This window comes from Seriola dumerili, unplaced genomic scaffold (assembly GCF_002260705.1).
Source record: "Seriola dumerili isolate Sdu_G_001 unplaced genomic scaffold, Sdu_1.0 BDQW01000822.1, whole genome shotgun sequence".
In the NCBI taxonomy this organism is placed as follows: Eukaryota; Metazoa; Chordata; class Actinopteri; order Carangiformes; family Carangidae; genus Seriola; species Seriola dumerili.
The window spans coordinates 162,762-187,292 of NW_019175077.1; the positions used below are offsets into that span (position 1 = coordinate 162,762).

The window sequence follows — 24,531 nt, forward strand, 5'->3', positions numbered from 1 at the left end:
TTGTGGTGATTGATAAAGTTCAATAATGTTTTTGAATGTGTGGAATTTTAGGAAGTGAACTGGTAAATCTGACCTGGTGAGAACTGAAGGAGGGTATGAATCTACTTTTGGTTCACTCCTTACACAAGTAATCATTTCATCAGCTTCTTTTTGTATGTTAAATAACCTCCTCCACACATTAAATGCAGCTGCGGCTTGGATTTTAACCTGGAAGAAAAAAGCATTTTGATTAATGCCTTGAAGGCTTTTATCCACTAAAATTGCATAATCTTTTTCTTATAAAGAGATTAAAAATGTTGCAAAAAAATCATTAAATTGGAAGTCAGAAATTGTTGCGGTAGAGTAAGTTTTGCTCTGAAGATGTATTCACCTGTACACACAATCTAATTATGTCCGAAGACTGATTTCATCTTTCTCTTTCCCTCCCTCTCTTCCTCTCCTAAACCAGTGGGAGTCAGGGCAGTCATTTTGTCTGCATTAAAGCTTAGCAGCGCGATTCAGGGTGTATGTGCTTAGGCCAAAATGTGTGCGCGCGCGTGATCGTGAATGTGTGTGTTTGTGGTGAGACCTTGACCTTGACTGCAGTCCCTAATGGAGGAGGCTGTTCTGTGAATGACTCAAACTCCCCCTGCCGTACAGTGGTATGTAGCAGCCCATAAAGCATGCTTAAGTCCCACTCTGGTTTCAGGGAGTGGAACGCCTCCCCCCAGCCTCCCACCCTCCCCCCTTTTCCTGCCGCTGCCTAACCCCGCCCCTTCCTCACACTCTGAAATAGCCACGTCCTTGTCCCCACACGGAGCACAGTGTGAGTCGGGGTGTGTATATATGCGGCTGTGGTTGATTGAGGAGCAGATTGCTGGTGACAGGTCACACTGCGTTCCGTCCCTCCGACCCCCCAGATTAGCGACCCAGAGCCCCCACCCCACCCTCTGCTCCTCTGGGCCCCCACCTGTTAGGATCCCTCTGCTGCTCAGATCTCTTCCTCTTGTGAACACACACAAACACACACACACACACACACACACACACACACACACACACACACACAAGCAGAGGACAACCTGCGTTAACAGAATTCTCTTATTTGTCCGTCACTCACTCTGCGGGTGATAAAGGCCATTACACATCATTAAGGTGTGTGTGTGTGTGTGTGTGTGTGTTGCCCAGCTAAGATGTGTGTGGGTTGAAAAGACTCCTGTCACAGCACGCTCTCATAATTGCCCTCTTAGCCAATTATCCCCCATTTAAAAGCAAGTCACCTGTTCTGCTCCCGTGTCCGCACATGCACACACACACACACCGAATAAATAACATAGAAATTTAATATGTAATCGTAAGTGTTCCTGAGTGATATGTTTGTTTATTGTGCGTGCGTATATGCTGCAATGCTTCTTGTTGTCATCGGTGTCCATTCATGCCGTTGTGTCTGCTCCCCCCTTCAGATTCTGATGCACACGAAGGACATGGTTCAGAAGGTGGGTTATTAACATGCTTTTGGCTGCTCTGCATCTACTGACTTATGATCAGTAAATGTAACACAAGACAAATACATTTGGAGAACGGCTGAACAATTTGACCTTAAATCTTAATCAGTCGGGCCAGTAGTATTTTTACTTCAGTACTACTCTGTAGGTAAATCGAATGACTAAACTTACTGTTACTTACATTTGTTGGTTGTTGCAGCTTTTCTCTTAAATTTATATTTAAAAAATTGTGATATGGGAAATTTAGATTAGTTAAGAGATTTGTAATGTCAGTAAATCGGTAATTTCCAATACAAATTTGAAACTGTCTTCATTTCCTTCAATAACTTTAATACCATTGTTTCATTTTATTACTTTGTGACTTAGATGAATTTGGAAGTCATCTACGGAGATACAGACTCCATTATGATCAACACCAACAGCAGGTCTCTGGAGGAGGTCTACAAACTTGGCAATAAGGTCTGTTAGTGACTTTATTTTGCTGTGTCTGAATGTTTTTGTCACATGTATACCCAGTAATGTACATTTCCTCTTCACTTGTGTCAGTATTTGACACTTTCACCAAATGCGTGTGTCGTGTTTATTGCTCCCAGGTGAAGGCAGAAGTAAACAAGCTTTACAAACTGCTGGAGATTGACATCGACGGTGTGTTTAAGTCACTTTTATTGCTGAAGAAGAAGAAATATGCAGCCTTGGTTGTGGAGAATCATGGCGACGGACAGTACAGCGTCAAGCAGGAGCTCAAAGGCTTGGATATTGTCCGCAGAGATTGGTGTGACCTAGCCAAGGAATGTGGCAAGTACGTTAGATAGACCAAATGCATCTGTGGCTAATTTGTGTTAGCACATTAGAACAGTTGGTATCTTAAAGTTACTATCCTATTTGCATGTTAACATATACAGGGCATTACAGGGGATGTTAAAGGTATTTATTGATCTTTAATAAACAATACATCTGAATTTTATACCTCATCTTTTCTCATCTCCCAGCTATGTGATTGGTCAGATCTTGTCAGACCAGAGTCGTGATGTCATTGTAGAGAACATCCAGAAACACCTAGTGGAGGTGGGAGAGAAGGTAGCAAGTGGAGCCATACCTCTCAACCAGTATGAGATAAACAAGGTGAGGACGCATGTGTATCCGTATTAAGTAAGAAAACCTGAACTTTCTAGAGAAGAATCTCTGTCATGTGAGTGTCGCTGCCCTTTGTCAAACAGCTGTCAGCACACACAGCTGCGCTTCACAACTACAGTGTACATGGTATAAAAGTGGTCAGCCAGGTGCTGTTTCATCCTTCATAGAACACTGTATCTGGGTAAACAGGCAGGAACAAATCAGTGCAACTTAAGTCAGGCTGCTTGGTGTATTTTCCTTCTATGCCTCTGCGCCGCTGACAGCCAGGTCAAAGGCCAACTTCACTGTGACATCATAATGGTCTGCAAAAACAAATCTGGCTATTATTCAGTGCTGTAACTCAGGAAGAGGAGTTGTGCCCATATTTCCTGCAACTTGGCTGGTTGGCGGAGGCATACAACCGTGAGGCAGTAATTCTAGTTTTTTAGTTATTAACTGTCTCTTGCTCGTCTTTTTTTTCCTCTGTACTTCCAGGCATTAACTAAGGATCCTCAGGACTATCCAGACAAGAAGAGCCTCCCTCATGTCCATGTGGCTCTGTGGATCAACTCTCAGGGCGGTCGGCGGGTTAAAGCTGGAGATACAGTGTCTTACATCATCTGTAAGGTGTGTACATATAAAAGAGAAATGAGTATCCTCTCTTAAGCTACTGGTACAGTATTATTTTAAGTGCATTTTAATACGTGATCACAATAAAAATTCTGACATGTATGGAACATTACAGATTGACAATGAACACCATATAACAATGTCTACAGATACTGCTGATTTTGAGTGTTTGGACCTACAGTATTACATACAATATACAGCACTCAAACCACTGCATATCTCCCCTTCATCCCCTAGGATGGCTCTACATTGGCAGCCAGTCAGAGAGCCTATGCTTTAGAGCAGCTCCAGAAGCAGGAGGGTCTCAGTCTGGACACTCAGTACTACCTGGCCCAGCAGATCCACCCTGTGGTGTCTCGAATCTGTGATCCCATTGAGGGCATCGACACCGTGCTCATAGCCACGTGGCTGGGTGAGTTAATTACAGGTTTTGAGAGACTGTAAAAGACTTTGATTTTATTGAGAGTGGGTGGCCCGATGCCATTCAAGTGTTAAATTATGACTTTAGGAATATAAGGTTGCCTTATCCCTTAAATAATAATAAAACACAGAAAAAAAGAGAAAAAGTCAAATGTTCAATTAATGTATTTGATTAAAATCTAAATAGTGAAATGTTTTTAATTGGTGTTGACCTCAACTTACATAACACTTTGGATTCAATGACTTAACAGAATTCTCATTTTCAGTTTAGAGACAGTTCTCGTGCTATTTTATAAATGAACACTGGTCATGAAGTATTTGTGGGGCACAGATTACTGTGCTATTAATCTGACTTAATATGTTAGCATTAGAATATAGTCTGTTGACAGCTGAGACAGCCAAATATAGGAGTGTTGTAATGCTTAGTATCACAACAGTCTAATAAAAGTATAAAATAGATGTTTGATTTTTGTTTACAAGTTATAAGAGTGAGTGGTTTGGATGGGATTCTCACTGTACACACATTTGTTCAAATTACTGTAGATTTCAGTGAAAAAAAAAAATTGTAAGAGACGAAACAATTTGTAGTGAAAGCTATCATCCATCCCAGGTCTGGACCCCAGCCAGTTCCGGTCTCAGCAGCAGTACCAGAGAGAGGAGGAGGCTGACGGCATGCTGGGAGCTCCGGTCCAACTGACTGATGAGGAGCGCTACAAAGACTGTGAGAGGTTCACTTTCACCTGTCCTCAATGTGGCACTAACAACATCTACGACAGCGTCTTTGAAGGAGCTGTAAGTATACAGACAGTATACACTGGTAGCAGGTCCTACTGCTGTCCATTCTGTGCCATCTTCTGTTATGTTACAGATTTCTATGGCCAATGAGTATAGTAAGTATAGAATTTCGAAATTGTGTTGTTTTATTGTTTTTTTTGGGGGGGGGCGGGGTTATCTTCTGAAAGTTGCATGCATCCAGTTATACTTCCTGGATTCACCTGGTGCAACTTTTATCATCTGTCCATGTCAGTGATAATTTGCACAGACCATCGCAACTATGCAGACATGAAAACTATTCCACCATACACAGTGTCAAATGTGTAAACACGTCTGTGTATGCAGACACCCCATGTAGTATAAACAAATCTTGTGTGTGTCTGCTGTCTGTGTGCATTTTGACACATAATGCAGTCTTTGACAGTTATGTTTGGCAGCTTGATGGCTTACTTGCTCAATACACATGTTCTATCTTGATTATCTTGTCTACTCAACACAAAATGTTTGGATGAGGTATTCACATAAAACATTGAGTTGCAACATCTAACAAATATTCTGTCACAGATTACTTGTCTAAGTCTAAAATTTTGCTATATACTATATGTGTCAATGCACTATTAATTCTAAATGCAAACATCTTTTCTCCCAAGAGGAAGAAAAATGTGCAATTTAGTACCAGAGTTTTCATCATTCTAAAGGAAATGTTGCCAAAACAGCTCCAGACGATCATTCTTCTTGAAAGGCAGCACCATTAAAATCATCTTAGATCTAAGTGCAACATTTGAAACACATAAAACCTACACAACTGTTGCTTAGCCTGCGGCAGAAGAATAAGTTATGGAGTCAGAGATGTGCGGAACAAATAAAAAATCGCATACAAATACAGAGAAAGAATGAAATGAAAAAGAGAAGATTTCTTTTATCACTAATGGTTTGTTTCAGTGGTGTAATGGATTAATCAGCAGAGACACAGATACAGAGGGGAAGAATGGTGTTTCCAAAGGCATTTCAGTCAAACTTCCTGTGAGGGATTCATGCTTTAGTCATCCTCTATATTGTGTCTCTGTCTGTATTTTTAGACAGCTGCCTGGCTCCAAGACGGACTCTGTTTTCATTGGCATAGTTTGGACTCCACAACTTGAAAAGCCTTTCCTTAACCCCTGCTGCTCTATGGGCACACACATACACACTGATATCCTACCATTTGTCAGGCCAAGGTCGTGTGTGTGTGTGTTATCAGCTTCTAATGAGGAGCAGGACACACAGCTTTTTCTTGTCTGGATGACGCTCATAAAGCTGACAACCCTCTGTCCACTGCTGGCACAGAGAACCTGCATTAAATTAAAAAAGGAGTATTACACACATGCTCCACTAAAGGATGATATCATTATACACTTCAACAGATACTCAAACAAGAAGCAAGCAGGTTCAGTTTAAGTTAATCAAATTCGTGTTCATACACAAATGAAAATGAATATTGGCAAGGAAACAACCCGTTGCCTATTCTGAAGATTAAACAGTAGAGTGTGGTGTTGAAACGATGGCTTGTTATCTGTCAGAAAGGTTAGTGTTGTAGACATTTTTTCAAATTTTAGACTAAACTAACCAAGATTTGTCTGATTACTGGTGTTAATTTTCCACCATGCGTCAGAGTCTGGTATGCACGCACACACAGAGAAACTGATAAGACAGTAAGTTAATTAGGGTGGTGAACATGGTCTAACAGCTCAGAGAGAGGGGAGGACAGATGGGCCTTGACTCCACCACTGACACAGAGCCAGAGACGGTAGGAGGAGGCGGTGATGGAGGACAGACTGAGGAGGAAAGTTGTTTGATGGGGGGGAACGTAGCAGGAGAGAGGGATGAAAAGATTAAGTGTGGAGGAGAAAAATGATCTGGAAAGAACTGCAGGGATTTCCCTCAGTTCAGTTTTAATAGAGCACTGGGTATCCTTTGGGCTGTTAAATCAACACGATGTGAAAGCTGCACATTATCAGACCAAAGACAGGGATGAAAACGGTCCAGGTAGACAGTTGACATTGTAAACCTTTTGAAATTGCTTTACAGTTTTGCAAAAGGCTATTTAAAGATGACAGTTGGTTGGGTTTTAGACAACATGTAGAGGAGTGGGGAATTGAAAAGGATACTTCCTTGAATTGCTTTATTTGAACTTTTCTCATAAGTCTCAAAGACACTACTTTGGGTGTTTCCTACTTTCATTTAATTTCTCAATCATAAAATAACTGGCACGAAAGTGTTGGTTATAACTTGCTTGGGAGGGAGAGTTCTGTTAACAAAATCAAGTTTGGAATGAAACAAGTGAGATAAAAGAGTGGAGGTGGGAGGGTATTATGGGGGGAGAAGAAGGGAGGCTACTTTTTTCCAGAGCAGACGGGAAAGGACAAAACATGAAGAGGAAAGGAAAAGGGAGGCGAGATGGAGATGGAGAGGGTTAATGTGTGTATATTAGAAAGAGCCAAATGAGTTGATTGACTTGAACTGGCCTAAAATCTGGTGGGGTTTTTTTTTTCTCCAAAAAGGAATGATGTAAGCAAACAAAAAATCAGTGTGTGTGCTGAGTGGGGGGTGTCACATGCATTCCTGTGTGTCATTGACTTCTCTGCAGAAACCTTTTTTGCTGCTATCAATGCGACAGTTAAATGGAGTTCAGGTTGAAAGGAGCGAGTGTTTAAAGCTGTTATATTTAGTGTAATTGTTATGTACTGTGGATACTTTTTTCATTGCATTAACTATAAGCCTTGCTGTCATGTGGACAATTCAGAGGCACTGAGGTCACATTGACCTGTTTTCTTCAGGCTAGAATAATGTTAAAATTTACTGGTCCCAGGGGTGCTTTAAGCCCTTACACCTTCCACTTGACATGTTCTTTGTGGACCTTTAAAGCTAATGGCCACGTTTCTATGTTACGTAACTGACTTTTCTGATTCTGAGGTTAAAAATGCAGCTGTGATGAAATTTTAATTGCACTGAGGTTATAATAGATGCTTCATGCTTACCATTGTACAGACTCAGAACAACAGACTTTATAGTATGAAAACCTTTTAATCTATGTAAATTTGATTTAGTAAAATATGGGACCAATTGGATCGGCCTTTGCCAAGGATTGTATTGTTCTCTTAACTTCTCCTATTGGGTTGGGTATAGTAGTTTTCACTAGAAAATGGGAGGGCCTATTTTGGGTACCCCTGGGTCAGGAAGTAAAAGTCCATGTTCTTCATGGACAATGTTACATTATTCCCATCTGGAACACTTGATACTTTCCCAATTGAATCCCATTGAATTATGAATACAATTTAATGTACAAATGTGGTTCTTTAATTAAAAGCCAAAGATACAAACCTTTGTACATAAGAGTGTAACATGGGGTGTTAACTACAACTCCCCATATGCATTTTGTTAAGAAACATCCAATCACAGAGCTTGAAATTCTGTTATGCTTAGTGTGAGCGGAGGCTTAAGAATACAGTGTTAAGAAAACAGTTTATAACAGTTTATAACAGTCTGCAGAGTCAGAGAATTCAGTTTCTTATTCTGGGTCAATTTTGGATGAATTCAGCAACTATAGTAATGAGTTAAGTTCTCAACATCAATGTTCTCCACTTTGATTCATGGCTTCTTCTCCATAGTGACGGTGGCTGAAGCACGTTGGGTACTGTAGTATTAAGAGCCATGTCTGATTGATTGTTTCTTAGAACTTGAGTTGACTTAATTGAAACTAGTTTCCATAACATAAAACTTCATTATATATGGGGTGAGTCGTGTTTTTCCCTGTTAAAGAACATTGAGGATATAAAGTAAAACGTTGAAATGGGAATTAAGAGGAAAATTACAAGGAGCAGCTCCTCCTCTCACTTTGCAACCTGAGTTTTAGTACCGCTATCAAAATGTTCTTTGATACCTTACTTTGGAGCATGTAAACTTGACTTTTTTTTTTTTTTTTTAACAAAATATGTCGATGTGCTCATTACACATCGATAATAAACAACTTGAACTGCTGACTGCTGCTTTTTTGAGAGAGCACATTCAATATATTTCATTGTAGACTTTTCAAATGGTCGAAAGAATTTGGGTGAGCTGCCTAATAGACTCTGTACATCTCTGCTGCCCAGTTGTAATTATGTATTTTGAATGAGACTAAAGAATTTTTGCTTAAAGTAGTTGATCATGTTGTTGATGGTATGTGGATATGGTCTGTTGTTGTTCTCTCATAATATTCTTCCTTGCAGGGTTCAAAGTTGGAGCCCAGCTTAATGCGATGTTGTCACATCCCGTGTGGGAGCCGCCCCCTCGACTACGCTGTGAACATCAGCAACAAACTCCTACTTGAGATCCGTCGCCACATCAAAAAATACTACTCTGTGAGTATTTCTTATTTGTTTTGCAGATTGCAAGCATGAGTAGGGTTCTGGTAAATAATATAAATTCTGCAGATAACTGCTTTACATAGACCAAAAACATTCATGCATTTTACTTCTTCACTTCTGTTAAGACTTGTTAGACTTGCGCAGTGCAGCTGGCCAGCTGACCACGAGCTGTCCTACTTTTTTGCCTACTTTTTTTTTTATCTTTTTCGTACTTGAACTTATATCACCAATACATTGTCAGAACATATGCTTTGCTAGATCAGTAATACACACTGAGTGTGAAAAGGTTTATATGTTTGGTCCAAGTATTAGGTCAAACATTGGTTTGTTTCCACACCATTATCTAGCAACTCATTCCTTAAGAAATGAATGCACGCTCATGTAGTCAGAGAAACTGAGCTGTATGTGATGAAATTGTCAAAGCTTGTGAAAATTGACCTTCCACAAACTGCCTATAAAATGGTTGGACTATATTTAACACAATGAGGGATGCAACAGATGAAGTGATGGTAAGAGAAGCCATCAAAAACATGGTGGACGAAAGATGAAGGAAACCCCAGCAGGGCACTGCACTGACATTTTCAACCAAAGAGCCCATTATGCTTGCAAAATGAAAAGACCACCAGAAAGATTTGTAGCAGCATAATCCATGAAAATACTTAAATGGACATTCTTACTTTGAATACCACGGTTAACATGCACTCTGTCCATTTTTTTAGATGATACGGTGAAATTTAAATAATCCGAGAAACTAAGTTATTGGAGAATCAGCCAAGAATTACAACAAATTAAACATATTTGACTTTAAAGATTGAGCAGATTTGTGTGAATAATACAGAGTTACTCATGGCTTGAAGGAATACTTACGATGTTGGCTTATAATCTTTACATGGTTTTACAATTAGTTGATTAATCAGTTAGTCAATCAGCAAGTATTTTGATAATCAATTAAGTCATTAACATTACAAAATGCCAAACATGACCTTGGTCTTAATTGTTATGATTTGCTTTTTTTTATGCTGTCGCCAGCATGGAGACATTACGTCTATGTGACCATATTTCCTGCAACTTGACTGGTTGGCAGAGGCATACAACTGTGAGGCGGAGATTCTGGTTTTCTCTTTGCTTTAAAATGTGTACTGTCCAGATCATAAGTATTTGGACAGTTGCACATGTTTTGCTCTTCAGGCTCTGAGGGTTATATCTCCCACACAGTTCTTTCTATATTGACATAGACCTCAAATTAAAGCTGTGACTTGACACTTTAATGTAGTATCTGTTATTTTATTTCAAATTAAATGTGCAGAAGCTCAGAGCCTGAGGAATAAAAAAAAATGTGCAACTGTCCACATATTTATGGCCTGGACTGTATATTTAGGCTAAAGGATGCTGGTCAGTCAAAACAAACAATTTGAAGGCATAACTTTGAGCTTTAGGAAATTGTATAATCATTTGTCTCTTTGACATTTTACAGACCAAACAATTAATGGAGCAAATAATCTGTAGATTGCTTGATACTTGAAAATTACTTGATTTATAGAGATATTGGAAAAAACTTGCTGAAGACTTTTACATGTTCCCTGTCCAATGTATGGAATATTATGTCATTCAGAAGGACTCTACAGAGAGGCATTGGTTAAAGTTTATGTTATGCTAATGCTAGTTAGCTGGCTGGCTGGCTAACATCAAGCCCATTATTAGAAAATATTTCTAAACTTTCTGGTTTTTCTTTCCAAAAAAGTTCATGTTACAGCGGACACAAGCTTATGTAATTTGTTGACTTACTAGCGGTCGTGGAGGCCTGGCAGAGTCCTCATCAGGGTTGTAAGTGTAAGTATTTTTGCCACACAGCATGTAAAAGTGAGCTTGCTAGCCTGTGTCTGAATGTGCCGACGAGAACGGAGTTTGCGGAGAGAAAACTAAATGTACAAGTCTACAAAATTGAGCTTACTTCTATGCACAAGTTTATAGAACTAAAGTTACAGATACAAAGCCCTGTGTTCAAGTACACCTTTTTGAATGATACACAGTTCAGCAACAAATTGTCACTGTACTCGGTGCCTGACCAGCAGCTTGAGAGTGAATTAAACTGGATTCCTGTGTTGTCTTTGTAGAGGGCTCTCTCTCTCCTGGTAGCTTCTAACACCTTGTTCTTGAGAGAGTGGAATGCACTGTCTGTAAAAGTGTGTGTGTTTGTGTGTGTGTCAGGCTTACTCTCCCACAGTGCTGAACAGAAATCAATTAGTGTGGTGAATGTGTGGGGAGCGAGTCCCCCTCAACCCCTTTGTCACGATGTGTGAAACAGCTGCTACCGCTGAATACTTACACCTCACACAGCAACACATACACACTCACACACACACCACTGGAGGCTGAACAGCAGTGGACAGAGCACACACAGCGGTGCAATGAAGAGGGGTAATATTGTGTAATTAAGGATTCCTTTCAGGCCGAGGGAGAGTTCAAATAGAGCTGTTTGTCTGGGCAGATAGAGTGAAAGCTCTGCACCTCTCTCTGTGTGTGTCTGTGTGTGTGTCTGTGTGTACATGAAGATGTGTACATGTGTGTTGGCGTCCTAAGCTAGGACCACAGAGACATTAATCATTAGTAATGCCCCCCCCCCCATCCCCACCATTATCAATAAACCAGCACCCTGAGAATGGGCAAACACTTGTTCACTCACTCACTCACTCACTCACTCACTCACTCACTCACTCACTCACTCGCTCACTCACTCACTCGCTCACACACTCTCTCTCACACACACACACACACACACACAAATATAAACACACACTCTGTTGTCATCCTCTCCTCCTCTCGTCCCACTGTCTTTAGCAAAATGAGAGATTCGCTTGTTTCCTGAAACCACCCAATTCTTCTTTTTCTTTTTTTCTTTTTTTTAAACCCCTCCCATCTAACCACCGTTGCCATGGCATTTAACAAATTATTGCAATTACCCTCGTCATGCGGGTCGCCCCTGGAAACGGGCTGAGGGGCAAGAGAAGAAAGGGGGAGGGAGAGAGAAAGGGTGAATGAAGACCAGAGAAGGTGATAATCCTGTTTTGAACAAAAGGTCAAATTGTTGAATAGAGAAGCTTTGATTAAGCGGAGGAGGTACAAAGTGGAACCGTTTGAGCTTTATTCACTGTGTGTGTGTGTGTGTGTGTGTGTGTGTGTGTGTGTGTGTGTGAGAGAGACAGAGAGAGAGTGTGTTTTCTATTCACTTTAGAGCTGGAAGTGTTGACTGCTGAAGCACAAAAACCAGTTAGAGCTCTCTGGTGTGCGTGTGTGTGTGTGTGCGCGCGCGCGCGAGTGTGGTGTGCAGGTGGATTCCTCTGGCACTGACTGACTCCTGAGTCATGTCAGAGAAACTTCTCCACTGTGTTAACAGTAGAGCTGAACCGATTAGTTGATTATTCTAATAATTGATCAACAAACGTCAATCTACTACTATAAAACTATTTTAATAATTGTTTACTAATAAATTAACTGGTTGCTGCGTCTCAAATGTCAATACTTGCAGTTTTTTGATTCTTAAGTGAAGATTTTTGACTTTTGAACTGTTGGTCGGAAAAAAACAAGTACTTTGAAGATGTCACCTTTGGCTTTGGGAAGTTTCAAAGGGCATTTTTCATTATTTCTGTACATTTTATAGACCAAATAATCAATTGGTTCATTGAGAAAATGTACAGCAGATTCATGAAAACTAAATAATCATTAGTTGAGCCTTAATTAACAATAGCAGACCTTTGACCTTTTGTTGGCTAGTGATCAATTAATCATTTAGTCACTAAAATGTCATAAAATAGTGAAAAATGCTGATCACAAGTTCCCTAAAACGACCCAAAAAAGACCAGTGGTACAAAGAGCTGAGCACCATGGGAAATGAGACTGCTTCACCGTCTTTTAATGCTTAACGCTTGAAAATATATCTTTGCAGCTTCCATATGAAACTACAAGAATAAGAGGTTGTTAAAATATCAGAGCCCTAACTGTTCAGATGTAACAGAGAGGATTTGGAAGAGATGAGTGTTAAAAAAAAAAAAAAAAACCCCAACAGACAAAGAAGGAGAAGAAGAGAGAGGGTATATTTCGTGGTGGGCCCTGTCGTGGCCTGGTCTTGCCTCTGTTTGGTTAAATTATGTGGAACTCATTTGACGTCTACATTCAATGTGTCAGATATCCACTGCTATAATTATGCAATTATGAGCCTTTATTCTCTCACGTCCGACTGTACACCCCTCCCACCCCCCACTCCCTACCCTCGCTCTGGCGAAATGCCTCAATTAGATTTCCTTTTTTTTTTTTGTTCTTCCTGCCTCACTCCTCATGTGCTCCTTGTTTTTAGTCCTTTCTGTTTGGCACACACAGGTCTGCGGCACTTAATCTTAACTTATTTTTTATTTTGTGTATGCGTGTGTATGTTCAGTTTAATGCATGTGAATGGGAAGCGATTAATATGTTTGTGCTCACACTGAATTGTGTGTGTGTGAGAGAGAGAGAGAGTGAGTGAGTGAGTGTTTGAGTGAGTCCCATGGGAACAGCAGTGTGTGCCAAGGCTTGTGTCATAAGAAATACACAAAAAAAGACGGAGATCAAACAGCCGATCACACTCATACTCCTTATCTCGCACCTCCATGAACCATTGTCCTGGACATGTCTTTATCAGAGACGGTGAAGCAGTCTCATTTCCCATGGTGCTCAGCTCTTTGTACCAGCTCGATGGAGGTGTTTAGATAATTAGTCCTGGAGCTGGGGTTTGTGGGTAAAACTGTGAACTCTGGGACTTTCTAATTGATTTGGGACATATGTGTATGTTTGTGTGAACGTGTGTGTTTGGTTTTCATTTAGAGGAGATTGGCTCGTTCTCTCTCTGTGTGTGTGTGTGTGTGTGTGTGTGTGTGTGTGTGTGTGTGTGTGTGGTGTGGTGTGTGTGTGTGTGTGTGTGTGTGTGTGTGTGTGTGTGTGTGTGTGTGTGTGGTCCAGGTATTATTCATGTTGTGGGGACATAAATCTATTTACACAGTCACATTATGGGGACTTGTCTTCTATGGGATAAAAAAAATCCCCATAAAATAAATCATGACATTTTAATGTGAATACACATTTGAAGGTTGAGATAAGGTTAGGTTTAGGTTGGGGTAAGGATTGTGGTTAGGAAAGGAGGAAGGTTAATGTTAGAGTAAATCTCCAGGAATTGAATGCAAGTCAATGTAACATCCTCTGAAGACATGGAGACATAACTTAGTGTGTGTCTGAGCCTGTGTGTGTAGATTACATGAATCAATCCTCTTCCTGCTCTTACAAAAAGTAAGAAAACATCCTAAAACACGGATTGTAAGACGACCAGTTTGTCCTTAAATCCTCAAAGTTAGGGACATTCATTTTGAGATTTTTTTTCTCAAGGATAGCTGACGCTCAATAACTGACCAGATTAAAATGTACTCTTTAGAACAGACGAGTGTCTGTATCCCATTAAAGAAAATACCAATACACAGGGGATGAAGTGGACTGGAACAATCCAGAGTGTCTAAACAGAGAGCGAGACAGATGAGCACACACACAGGCAGGAAAGAAGCCCCTCCCCACAGATGATCACGCAAGCCGATGGTACTTTTAACTTCATCGTTGTAGAAGAAGCCGTCCTGCTGAACCAGGAACACAAAAAGCTCTGCTATGAATAATGATGTTATTATAAAGATGAGCGCCACCTGTGATTACAAAAAGAGCAGAGGAGCAGAATCACTTCTTGACCAGTGCGGACAAATGCACTTCTGGTGTGAACAGCCAGACTACTGCTTGTGTGATAGTCGGACTGGCATTAATCCTCCAAATGAAATAAACAGGCCAGGCAGCTACTGGTTTTTATTCAGAAATAGCAAGTCGACAGGCTGTGGGGATAGTCTTGTGAGCAGACTGTCGGATGGATATTTTAACTTTAACTTTTGAACTGATAGTATTAATTGATTAAAAACTTTCTCTAAGAGGTATACATACTCTACACAATAAACCAGTCATCCACAGTCATATATTTGATCATTCAACTCTTCAACAGTTCAACTCTTGGGATTGCAAGAAAAATGTGGAATTATAAAATCCATTGGAAAATGAGTTAAAAGATGATGGAGCAAACCTGCTGTAATATGCAAGAAAGTACCAGTAATATGTCTCCCATCAAAACAACAATCCCAAATGTCAAAGCTACTTACTTTAATGTTTTAGACAAGAGTCAGACCTCAATCCAACTGAGATTTAGTGGTAAAAATTAAAGATTCCTGTTCACTCACTGTCCCCGTACAAGTTCACAGACTTTAAGCAGTTCTGCAAATGACAGTGGAGGGAAGATTACAGTGTCCAGTTGTGTTAAAGGGGTACAAACTCCTCCACATGCACTCTAAGGTGTAATTGCTGTAATGCCATGTACTTACTTTGGATTTATTTGTACAGAATTGAGACTGTTTGTGTTGATCAGTGTGAAAGTTTAATTACACTGTTTATTCAATGTTATAAAGCACAAAAAAGACCAAGCGGGGATGATTTTTATATTTATTTATTTATTTATTTATGGTTTATTTGAATTACAGGCAGTGCTTTTGCACAGCACATATACTTCTCTTTCTTTCACCTGAGAAACAAATACAGGTAACCCTCTCCCTGTAACCAGCGACAGTTTGTCCTAGTTAGTTCTTCCTATGAGAGGTTCCTGAAGGTTTCTTCACTGTGGAAAAGATCATTTATATACTGTAGAGTTGGCTGTAAAGAAAAAAAAATATTCGTCATAATTTTTTGGTTGTTGTTCAAAACTAATCAAGAGACTAGACAAAGGCAAACATAAAAATCAATGGGAGAAACAGTGCATGCTTGTACGTGTGAGGGGGATGTGGGTAGAAAGACAGGTGCGGTGGTTTTAAAGGGGTTTATTTTGAAAGAATAGAAGGACCGAAGGAAGGAAGGATAGATAGATAGATAGATAGATGGAAGGATAGAGGAAAGAAGCAAGGGCTTTGATGGTGGTGGGTCTTATGCTCTGTCATTAGTTGGGCATTAACCCCCTCCCCTTTAAACCCACTTAGTAATGACAGGGCATAAGAAGCAGAGGAGGAGGAGGGGTCTGAAAGAATATGGGGAGATTGAGAGGGTTAGACCACAGCACCTGCCCAGGGTCACTACCTCACCCCAGGGGGTCCTAACTACTACGTTTTGGCTGTCCGCTGCTCTGCCTGTCTGACAAGTCCTCCCAGAGCAGGACCATGACACACAGCAGCTGAATACATTCAAATGTAAAGACTGAGAGAATGAGGAGGGTGGGATGTGAAGTCAGATGTAAACCTCTGTTCTTTTCCTTATGTCTTCGCTGGTCTTTTGCAGTTGTTTGTATTTTACAGCTCCTGTTTTTCTTCCTCCGAGTACTTTTCTTGTCAGTGTTGTGCAGAATTAGAGCAGCTAAATGGAAGCAACAATTTTCAGCAAAATTTCCTCATTACCAGAAACAGTTTTTAAAGTGTCTTTGAGGCAGCAAAAGTTTTTTTTTTGTCAATTTTTAAGAACACCTTTATTGACAAAATAAATGCCCACATGAATGCATTTCATAAATAAGTAAACACGAAAGGTTGTTAAGGCTACTGTGTATATCTTTTCTGATGCAAGCCCTTCTATGCTCATCCGTCGGATGGAAACGCACCTTATTGGTGTATGTGTGCGTTTTGAGATATTTACATCAGGGATCTCTTTGGACATGAAAAACTTTCTAAAGGAGTTTTGCTGTAATGGAAATTCAGAGAGTTTGATAAATGCTCTGAAAATTGTTGAATGGAAATTAACAAATGGGTCAGAGTACATTTTAAAATATTTTTTTTTTTAAAAAACAAACAATTTTTTGTTATTGTTTTCGGTATTTTATTTCTTCTTCAGAGCCAAAACCTCGGCAGAAACCAGAATGCTCACCGATTAACAACTGAGAATGGAGCGTGTTTGATCATGAATGTGTTTCAACTTTTTAAAAGTCTAGGATAAGTCATTGCCTATTAGTATGTCCATTATTACTGTGATTAATCATATGGTTTATATATAGAATGTGAGAAAATACTGAAAATGTTCATCTCAATGTCCGTTAGCCCGAGTTAACACCTTCAAATATCTTGTTTTGTCCAAACCAACGATCCAAAGCCAAAACATATTCAGTTTACGCAGATATAAAAACAGCAAATCTTCGTGTTTGCATTTTTCACTTAAAACATAACGATTAATCAATTATCTAAATGGTTGACCTTTCATTTTCTATCGCTTCACAAATTGTCGCAGCTCTACTAAAGGTTGGAAGTTCAAGACTTTGGAAGCAACTTGTCTGATGTGTCTCTGATAGGGCTGGTTGGTGTGTGAGGACCAGGCCTGTCAGAACAGGACCAGACGTTTGCCCATCGCCTTCTCCCGCCACGGACCTATCTGCCCTTCCTGCACCAGGGCGACTCTCAGACCTGAGGTAACACACGAACATCACAATTCACTCTTCCCTCTACACACACACACACAACTATGCATTCCCTTACACACTCTACAATGAGGATAACATACACAAAAACTGCTACATCACACACACACTCTGTTGTCTGAGGTTGAGATGAATGCACGCACCAACACACACTGTCGAATTGTGTATGTTTTGTCCAGGTGATGGTGCTATGGAGCTGAAGTCTCCCCTCTCATATGTGCTGTACATCTCAGCTCGTTAGTATCACATTACCACATATATACACATGGATCAAAGCAATCCTCTCTTTGTCTTCCAGCTTCTGTGTGTATGTTCGACGGCGCGTCCGTGCACACACATGCTTGCCTTCATGCATTTGAAGGCACTAAGAGCTGGATGGTAGTTTAGCCATTAAAAGCATCTGTCTGTCTAGCTCTTGTAGCTGCCTTATGAACACTTTGTTAGCTTGACCACTGGATTTAAAAGAAACACTCTCCCTTTCAATTGGAGTGTGACGGTTCAATCTATTTTTTTGTCCTCTCTTTCTCTGTCCCATTCCCACCATTCCTGTCTCAACCCTTGCCTTAACTCTCTCTTGTCAATTTTTTATCTTGCGCGCTCTGCTCCTATCTGTCCCCCCTGGCTGCTTTGCTGTGTCTGGCTCTGTGTCGACAGGTTGTAAACCAGAAGGCCAATTTCTGCTGTCACTGTAGCCACTTAGGCAGCCATTGCTGTGCCTGAGGGCCGTGGCACTTTAAACTGTGGGCTGAATAAAACATTTAACTCTCTGTGCTCACTCTTACACCCTTTCACTACCCTAAAACCTGTAGCCTGTCTTCATTTTACCTGGTTTCTGCCACACTGTTTGGCTTCCTACTCTATCATTACATAGTCTTTTTATGTACATCTATGGAGGACAGGTGATGATGGTGATGACAAACAGACTTAACCAGCAAAGCTTACAAAGTCCTTTGCATTAAGGTAGAAAAAAGTGTAAATAAAATGAGCCAGATTCAGTGGAAAACTTGGACCTAGCCAAATCTAGACTACACTGTCTATATTATATTTACTGTAAGGTAAGATAGATAGGAGTTATAGCACATTGAGAAAGGTCTTCCCTGTGTCTCCCCCTGCCTGAGGAAGGATTCAGAAAATCACCGCTGTATCCTTAAAGGTTAAAGAGGTTCACAAAGTAGAGGGAAAAGCTAAATTGGTTAAAAAAAAAAAAAAAAAAAAAAAAAAAAAGGTTGCAAACATACCTTCGAGATAAGATTTACTTTGTCTGCTTGGACGACAACAGTGGCGCATCTTATGTCGCAACCTAACTGATAAATGGATACACATTTTAGCCAATTCATAAAATTGGTATACAAAGTAGAGTGTTCATTAAATGTCATTATTAACCTAATATAGTCTAACCAGGGCGGTTCTGACTGTCTGATTGAAGCATCTCTACTCAACAGTGTGCTGGCTACAGGTAGTGTGAGGAGGAAATAAGCAAACAGGTGGCATACAGTGTTAAGCCTAGTGTTAAAGTCAGTCTGCAAAAACAGGGAGAATGAATGAGTTGAATGTGTTTCAGTGATTCTCATGTCATAAATTCAACTAGTGTGACATTTAAGCGCTGAACAAGCTATGAAATCAATGATTTAGGCAGCCGGGGCGAGTATGCAGGACTCTCAAATTGAAATGCTTTTGAGTATTTAATGCATTCTGTATTAACAACTTTCATAATGAATTCTCTATTAAGTGTAACATGGAAAGAAGAATTTAAAATGTATTATTTAGGCTGGCATGCTATCGCATGAGTCCTCCTTCAGTGCCCTTAAGCAAGATATTTAAACCTTAATAATTGTAGCTGACCCTGTCCTTTGACCTCTACCGGAGAAGAGAGATTTTCTTCCTCGGTATAAAATATAATTTTATATTTGTTTAACACTGACTTTTTTTTTTAAGTATTAGGTAACATTGTTTTCTGAATCGTGCTATTGCATAGAGATTAATAGCCCAGCAGCTTACATATTAAATTGCTGCCAATTATGCAAAGTACTCAAGAGGCCATTCATGGCTATTTGAGCTGGTGGTAGATAGACTGTGCTCAAACAAGAGGAGAAGATGAGGAGGAATCCACCAGTTCCTGCTGAGAAGTTGCTTTTTTAAGTTTTTTTTTTTGGTTTTTTTTGGTTTGTTGGAAGCACCATCAGATTTCTGTGCATCCAGCTAGACTTTGGCTAAATTCCCTTCATGCTTTACATCTGCCAGTATCATCATACATTATTAAGTTAATATCAGCACCAGCCAGAAAGACAATCAGGGTTTTGTCTTTCGCTACACTAAAAACGTTTGTTTGTGCCAGAGTTTCTGTAAAGGCGCTTCTTGTTTGTGACTCTGCTTTCCCTTTTCTCTTTTGCATCATGGTACATTTACCATCGCTGTGGGTGCTGCCTCTCCTCTCTTCACCTCCTTCCATCCGTCTCTCTCGCTCTGCCTCTTTCTTTTTATCCCTCCCTCCCTCCCTCTCTCTCTCTCTCTGGACACAGATTCAGAGCGTGATCTGATCTCCATGTAATGGGAGAGTAATAGGCACTCTGCCTTGATTGGTTGGTAATTTGGGGGAGTTATGCACAGGTGCAATTTGTAATATTTTCAGTAAATTAAATTTCTTTCTCTTCCTCTCTCTTCTCCCTCCCTCCACAGCGCTTAACTCAAATAGGCTATTTATTCTCACCCTGTCTCAAATCTCTGTCCTAACTTTCCCTTTCTTTCCCTTTTATTCAATGTTTTCTTCCCCTGCTCCTTTCTTTTCATTTTCTTTCTCTCCCCTCCCTTCCTCCTTAGCTCTTACACTCATTCTCTCTTCTCCTGGCTTGCTCTTTCTCTCCTCCTCTCACCCTCCCTTTCTGTCTCTCTCTTTTTCTCTCCTCGTTTTATTGATGTACGCTCAGGCGCCCATTAGAGCTCCCTTTTTCCCTCTAGTGGAAATTGCAGCATGTTAATTTTCACACAAATTACGGCAATAGCAGGTATCTCTATTTGATACATTATAGCGGGAGCAATCAGAGATAATTGAGTGCCTTTCAGAGGGAGACGGCTGCATTCACTGCCGGCTCAAAGCTGCCCCATTATCGCCTAATCGCTCTTTAAACACTGAATTTTGCCGAACAAAAATTCTTGTCATAATTTTGCTTAAGTGTATTTGGAAATCACAGTCCTTTGAGTGAGGATAATTGAAATCAAATCCCTTTCACTGGAGCTGACATTTCTACATTTCCCCCCAATTGAAATTAATTTCAAAAATTGAGCATGAATATCTTCAAATAGCAGGCAATTATGCCTTTCAATGGGGAGAAATTACCGGTGCTGAATCGTTGGAGGCTTGCGGGCGAGAGCACCAGTTAAATGCCTTTGTTTCCTGCCGTGTTTGCCTAGTAAAGATTTACATATATTGACTCATTATGGTGTCTTGTGAAGCTGATCGGCGTGACTACCACAACTGGCAATAATGCTCATCGCATCTAAAAAGCTCAAGAGTTTTAAAGCCTTGTGGCCTCACAGCTGAGGGAAAATGTATGTTTGTTTCTCTCCATCTCCCTCCCTTTTTCACTCCCTCTCTCTTTCTGCAGCTGCAGTTGTGTAAGGGCTTAGAGCTTCAGTTTTTACAACGCGTGTTTGCAGCTAAGCTGGAGCAGAGTATAGAGAAAAGTGTGTAATGCTGAGGCCTTGTTTGTGTCACCGCTGCTGCGATATTTTTCCTCTAAGCCATATCTATGTCAAGACATTGAATAGTTGTAGTCTTTCAGCAGCTTGCACACTTTCCATCCTCTATAAACTCTGTTGGGCCTGCTGCACTGTCTTTCCCCACAAACTCAGACATATTGTCTGACTGACTACCTTTTCATTAACTGCTTCAGTGGTGTACCTGAGCGACAGTATAGTACGCAAAAGTTCTTTGGAGGTCGGATGCATGTGTCTTTGTGTGTGTGCATGTGTGTCCCCTAAAAGGCTGAGACAGGTGTTTTTAAGACTCTGAAAAAGTCTTGAGTGCTCGTTTTATTGTGTGCACCGTTTTACACTTTTGCTCTGTGGTTTGGATCAATTTGTAAGATTTAGCCTCCTTTTCTTATTTCTTTTTTTCTTTATTCTATACATCCTGTCTCCTTGCTGTCTTTCTTCTCTCTCACACACACACACACACACACACACACACACACACACACACATCTCCCACTTCCTTTGAGCTTAACTGTGTTTGTGCATGTGTACATGCGCAGGGATGTGTATATATGTGTCGGGAGGGGGAGTCAGTTGGGGAAGGGGGAGTCAGTCGGGGAAGAGGGAGGCAAAGGAGCAAGGGGTACGAGGTGGGGGCTGGGGGGTCCTACGCTCCCGGGAGAGAGGCAATTTCACAGCTGGTTTGCTCCTTAGGCAGTCAGGCTGAAAATGCTGCAGATTTGTGGAGCAAATTGAAATGGTGTCAGAGCAGGAACAAAGCGCCGAGCTGCATGACGAGATAGGCGTGTGTGTGTGTGTGTGTGTTGCAGTGTGTGTGTTAGGGAGAGAGTGAGGTGGGGTTGAGGGGCTCTAAATTCAATAACAACCCTGTAACATTTTGGCCACGCCTTTCTGACACCTGTCAATCAATCAGTATGCAGTGACTGGCCCGCCCACAATCAGCATTATATTGTTTGAATGTGCTGCTCTGTGTTTGTGTGTTTGTGTGTTTGTGTGTGTGTGTGTGTGTGTGTGTGTATGTGTGTGTTTTATTTTCAAGAGGAAGAAGTGGTGTGCGGTGTTTGTGCCGACCGAGCTTTTCAACCTTGGCAACCGTAACCGAGGCTCCATTATGGGATGTGCATGGTTTGGTTGTTGACTAGACAGTGCATCAACGGTCAACAGCTGTGCGTGCCATGTGGGCAGCCATAGAAAGCCATTAAACACACACACATACACACACACACACTCATTCACCCACTCGCTCATATTCACACATCACATAGTTTACATTTAGTTGCATTAGATACTCTTGCCACTTGATTATGCCACAGCAGTAAAAACTGAAATTACAATTACGCACATTGCCGATTGGCAGGTATAATGGGCACACACAAGCTCTTCACTTCACTCACACACACACACGGATACTGACACACAGGAATTATCAGGGGATTCTTCCTGGTGGTAATAATAAAGCACTCGGCGCACACCTGATGGCAGTGTGGGGTCGGGGCTTAGCGTGCCCTCTCCAGCGTAGCAGGGAAATGACGAGCCAATAACTGCAATTAAACATGCAGTATAATGGCTAATCAAATTGACAGCCTCGGCTGTTCGCATGCCTCTCTCACAATGGCTTATCACAACAAACTATTATGAGGGAGGGTATTTCAGGCCCGATCCCCTCTTTTCTTTCTCTCTCTCTTCCTCACTGTCTGTGATTCTCTCTATCTCTCTCTTCTTTCTGTATCTTTACCCTTTTCTCTCTTTTGCTCTTTTTTCCTCTTTTTCCCTCCCACCACTGTCTTGCTCATCCTCTCCGTCTCTCTCTCTTCTCTCTCTCTCCCTCTGGCAGGCTGTCGTGTGGCTTCAGTTAATTGCAGTGGAGATTAACAAAGCAAGCAAATTTGTTTTCTTGCTTTACTGTGTCACACAGAGGAAGGGAGATGTTTTCAGGGAGATATAGTCCTACGAGTGGGGTGCACGTTCAGTCTACACGCTTCTCAAACTGATAAACCGGGTCTATTCATCAGTTTTTACGCCCTGTCATGATCTTCACTATGCTAAAATAATAGGAACTAATAACCTTCTTACACAATGAGGAAATAAAAGGGATGGTAGCAGTGTTGGTTTGTTAACTGTATCGAACAAGTGGTGACACATTGTGTGTGTTCCAAGTTTGAGCGAGTTTGAGGTGATAATAATGCTGCATTTATACAATCTCGGAACAAGAAAAGATTATTATCATTATTCTAACCTCAGGAAGGCTTCTCATGCATTGATTTTCATTATTATTAATTAGCCAAATATTTTCTCAATTAATTAGTTCATCCTTTTGTGTATAAAATGTGAGAAAAATGGCCTTCGCAGCTTCCCAAGGTTTAAGATGACACCTTCAGATGTCTTGTTTTGTCTCACCAACAGTCCAAAACACAAAGACTGCAGGTTACTGTCGATTAAGATTTAAAAAAGCAGCAATTTTTCATGTTTGAGAAGCTGGGCCCAGTACAAAGTTGAAGTTGATCAACCATTCAATTAAATGTGTAAACGTTGTACTTCTACATGCATTATTCCAATATGATTACCTCTCATTTCTAGCCTTGTAGTCACACCGAATAAATGGAATTTGAGCCTAAAACAGCTACTCTCCTTATGTAACATAGTTTTAGTTATTAACAAGTGAAAACAGGTACAAACAGTGTATAGCTTATTTTTAATTGGCTAAATCAGTGTTAATACCATATTTGATTAAGATGTGACTGTCTACGTTGGTTGTTTTGCCATTTTGCGACTGGTTTGTTGACGCCTCTGATAAGCCAGGTCGGTATCACTACCAATACTGAACTTATGAAGCGGATCAAGTTTTGGCCATGATGTAACCAATCCACACTGAATACAATTTCTTGGTTAACGTTATTATAAAATTCAGGATCTCTGCTATCATTTAATTTCCGTCAGTCACAGCAGGCCATCACCTCATGTTTTAAGTGCAACAGTGATCTCTGGCCTCATGTTACCTATAAAGATTATTCCAATGTATTTCATTCAGTGTGTTGAAGATGTCTTGGAATTCAGAAAACATTACCTTTGATTTGATATTACAACCAGGAAGCTGACGTTATTTTTCCCCACTCAGATGCTTAAATTTCTGGTCTAGGTGATGTGGCTTGAATGTTGCATTAGCAGAACATGAAAAGCACAGAAAAAGAAAGAAAGAAGGAGATAATGGGAAGGTGGGAGGGTAAGAGTGGGGACAAGGTTAGCTGTTTTACATTATATGAAATGTTTTTGCCATTATATTGATCAGAGTGTGTGGCAGGTTTGTTCGTCTCGTGTTTTCATTGAAGTAACACTGTTTGTGTTCTCTCTACAGTACTCCGAGAAGGCCCTGTACAACCAGCTCTGCTTCTATAGGTTCATCTTTGACTGGGACTACGCTATCGCCAAAGTACTACAGGGTGATGAGAAAAGTAAGACTACACGAACACATACATGTCACTTGTTACTGTACTGTTAGGTCTTGTTCCCAACTTTCAGAAGTCTT

General features: G+C 40.6%; 1 protein-coding gene across 1 annotated transcript in view; it reads left to right on the forward strand.

Moving 5' to 3' along the window:
* Nucleotides 1–24,531, forward strand: part of pola1 (DNA polymerase alpha 1, catalytic subunit) — a 54,627-nt gene that overhangs the window by 20,952 nt on the left and 9,144 nt on the right. Inside the window, exons 27-36 of the mRNA XM_022766271.1 lie at nucleotides 1,443–1,475; nucleotides 1,851–1,943; nucleotides 2,078–2,283; nucleotides 2,474–2,606; nucleotides 3,093–3,224; nucleotides 3,465–3,639; nucleotides 4,258–4,439; nucleotides 8,669–8,800; nucleotides 17,172–17,288; nucleotides 24,361–24,457. Coding sequence (XP_022621992.1) covers nucleotides 1,443–1,475; nucleotides 1,851–1,943; nucleotides 2,078–2,283; nucleotides 2,474–2,606; nucleotides 3,093–3,224; nucleotides 3,465–3,639; nucleotides 4,258–4,439; nucleotides 8,669–8,800; nucleotides 17,172–17,288; nucleotides 24,361–24,457 — 1,300 coding nt within the window. The remainder of the gene's footprint in view (nucleotides 1–1,442; nucleotides 1,476–1,850; nucleotides 1,944–2,077; nucleotides 2,284–2,473; nucleotides 2,607–3,092; nucleotides 3,225–3,464; nucleotides 3,640–4,257; nucleotides 4,440–8,668; nucleotides 8,801–17,171; nucleotides 17,289–24,360; nucleotides 24,458–24,531) is intronic.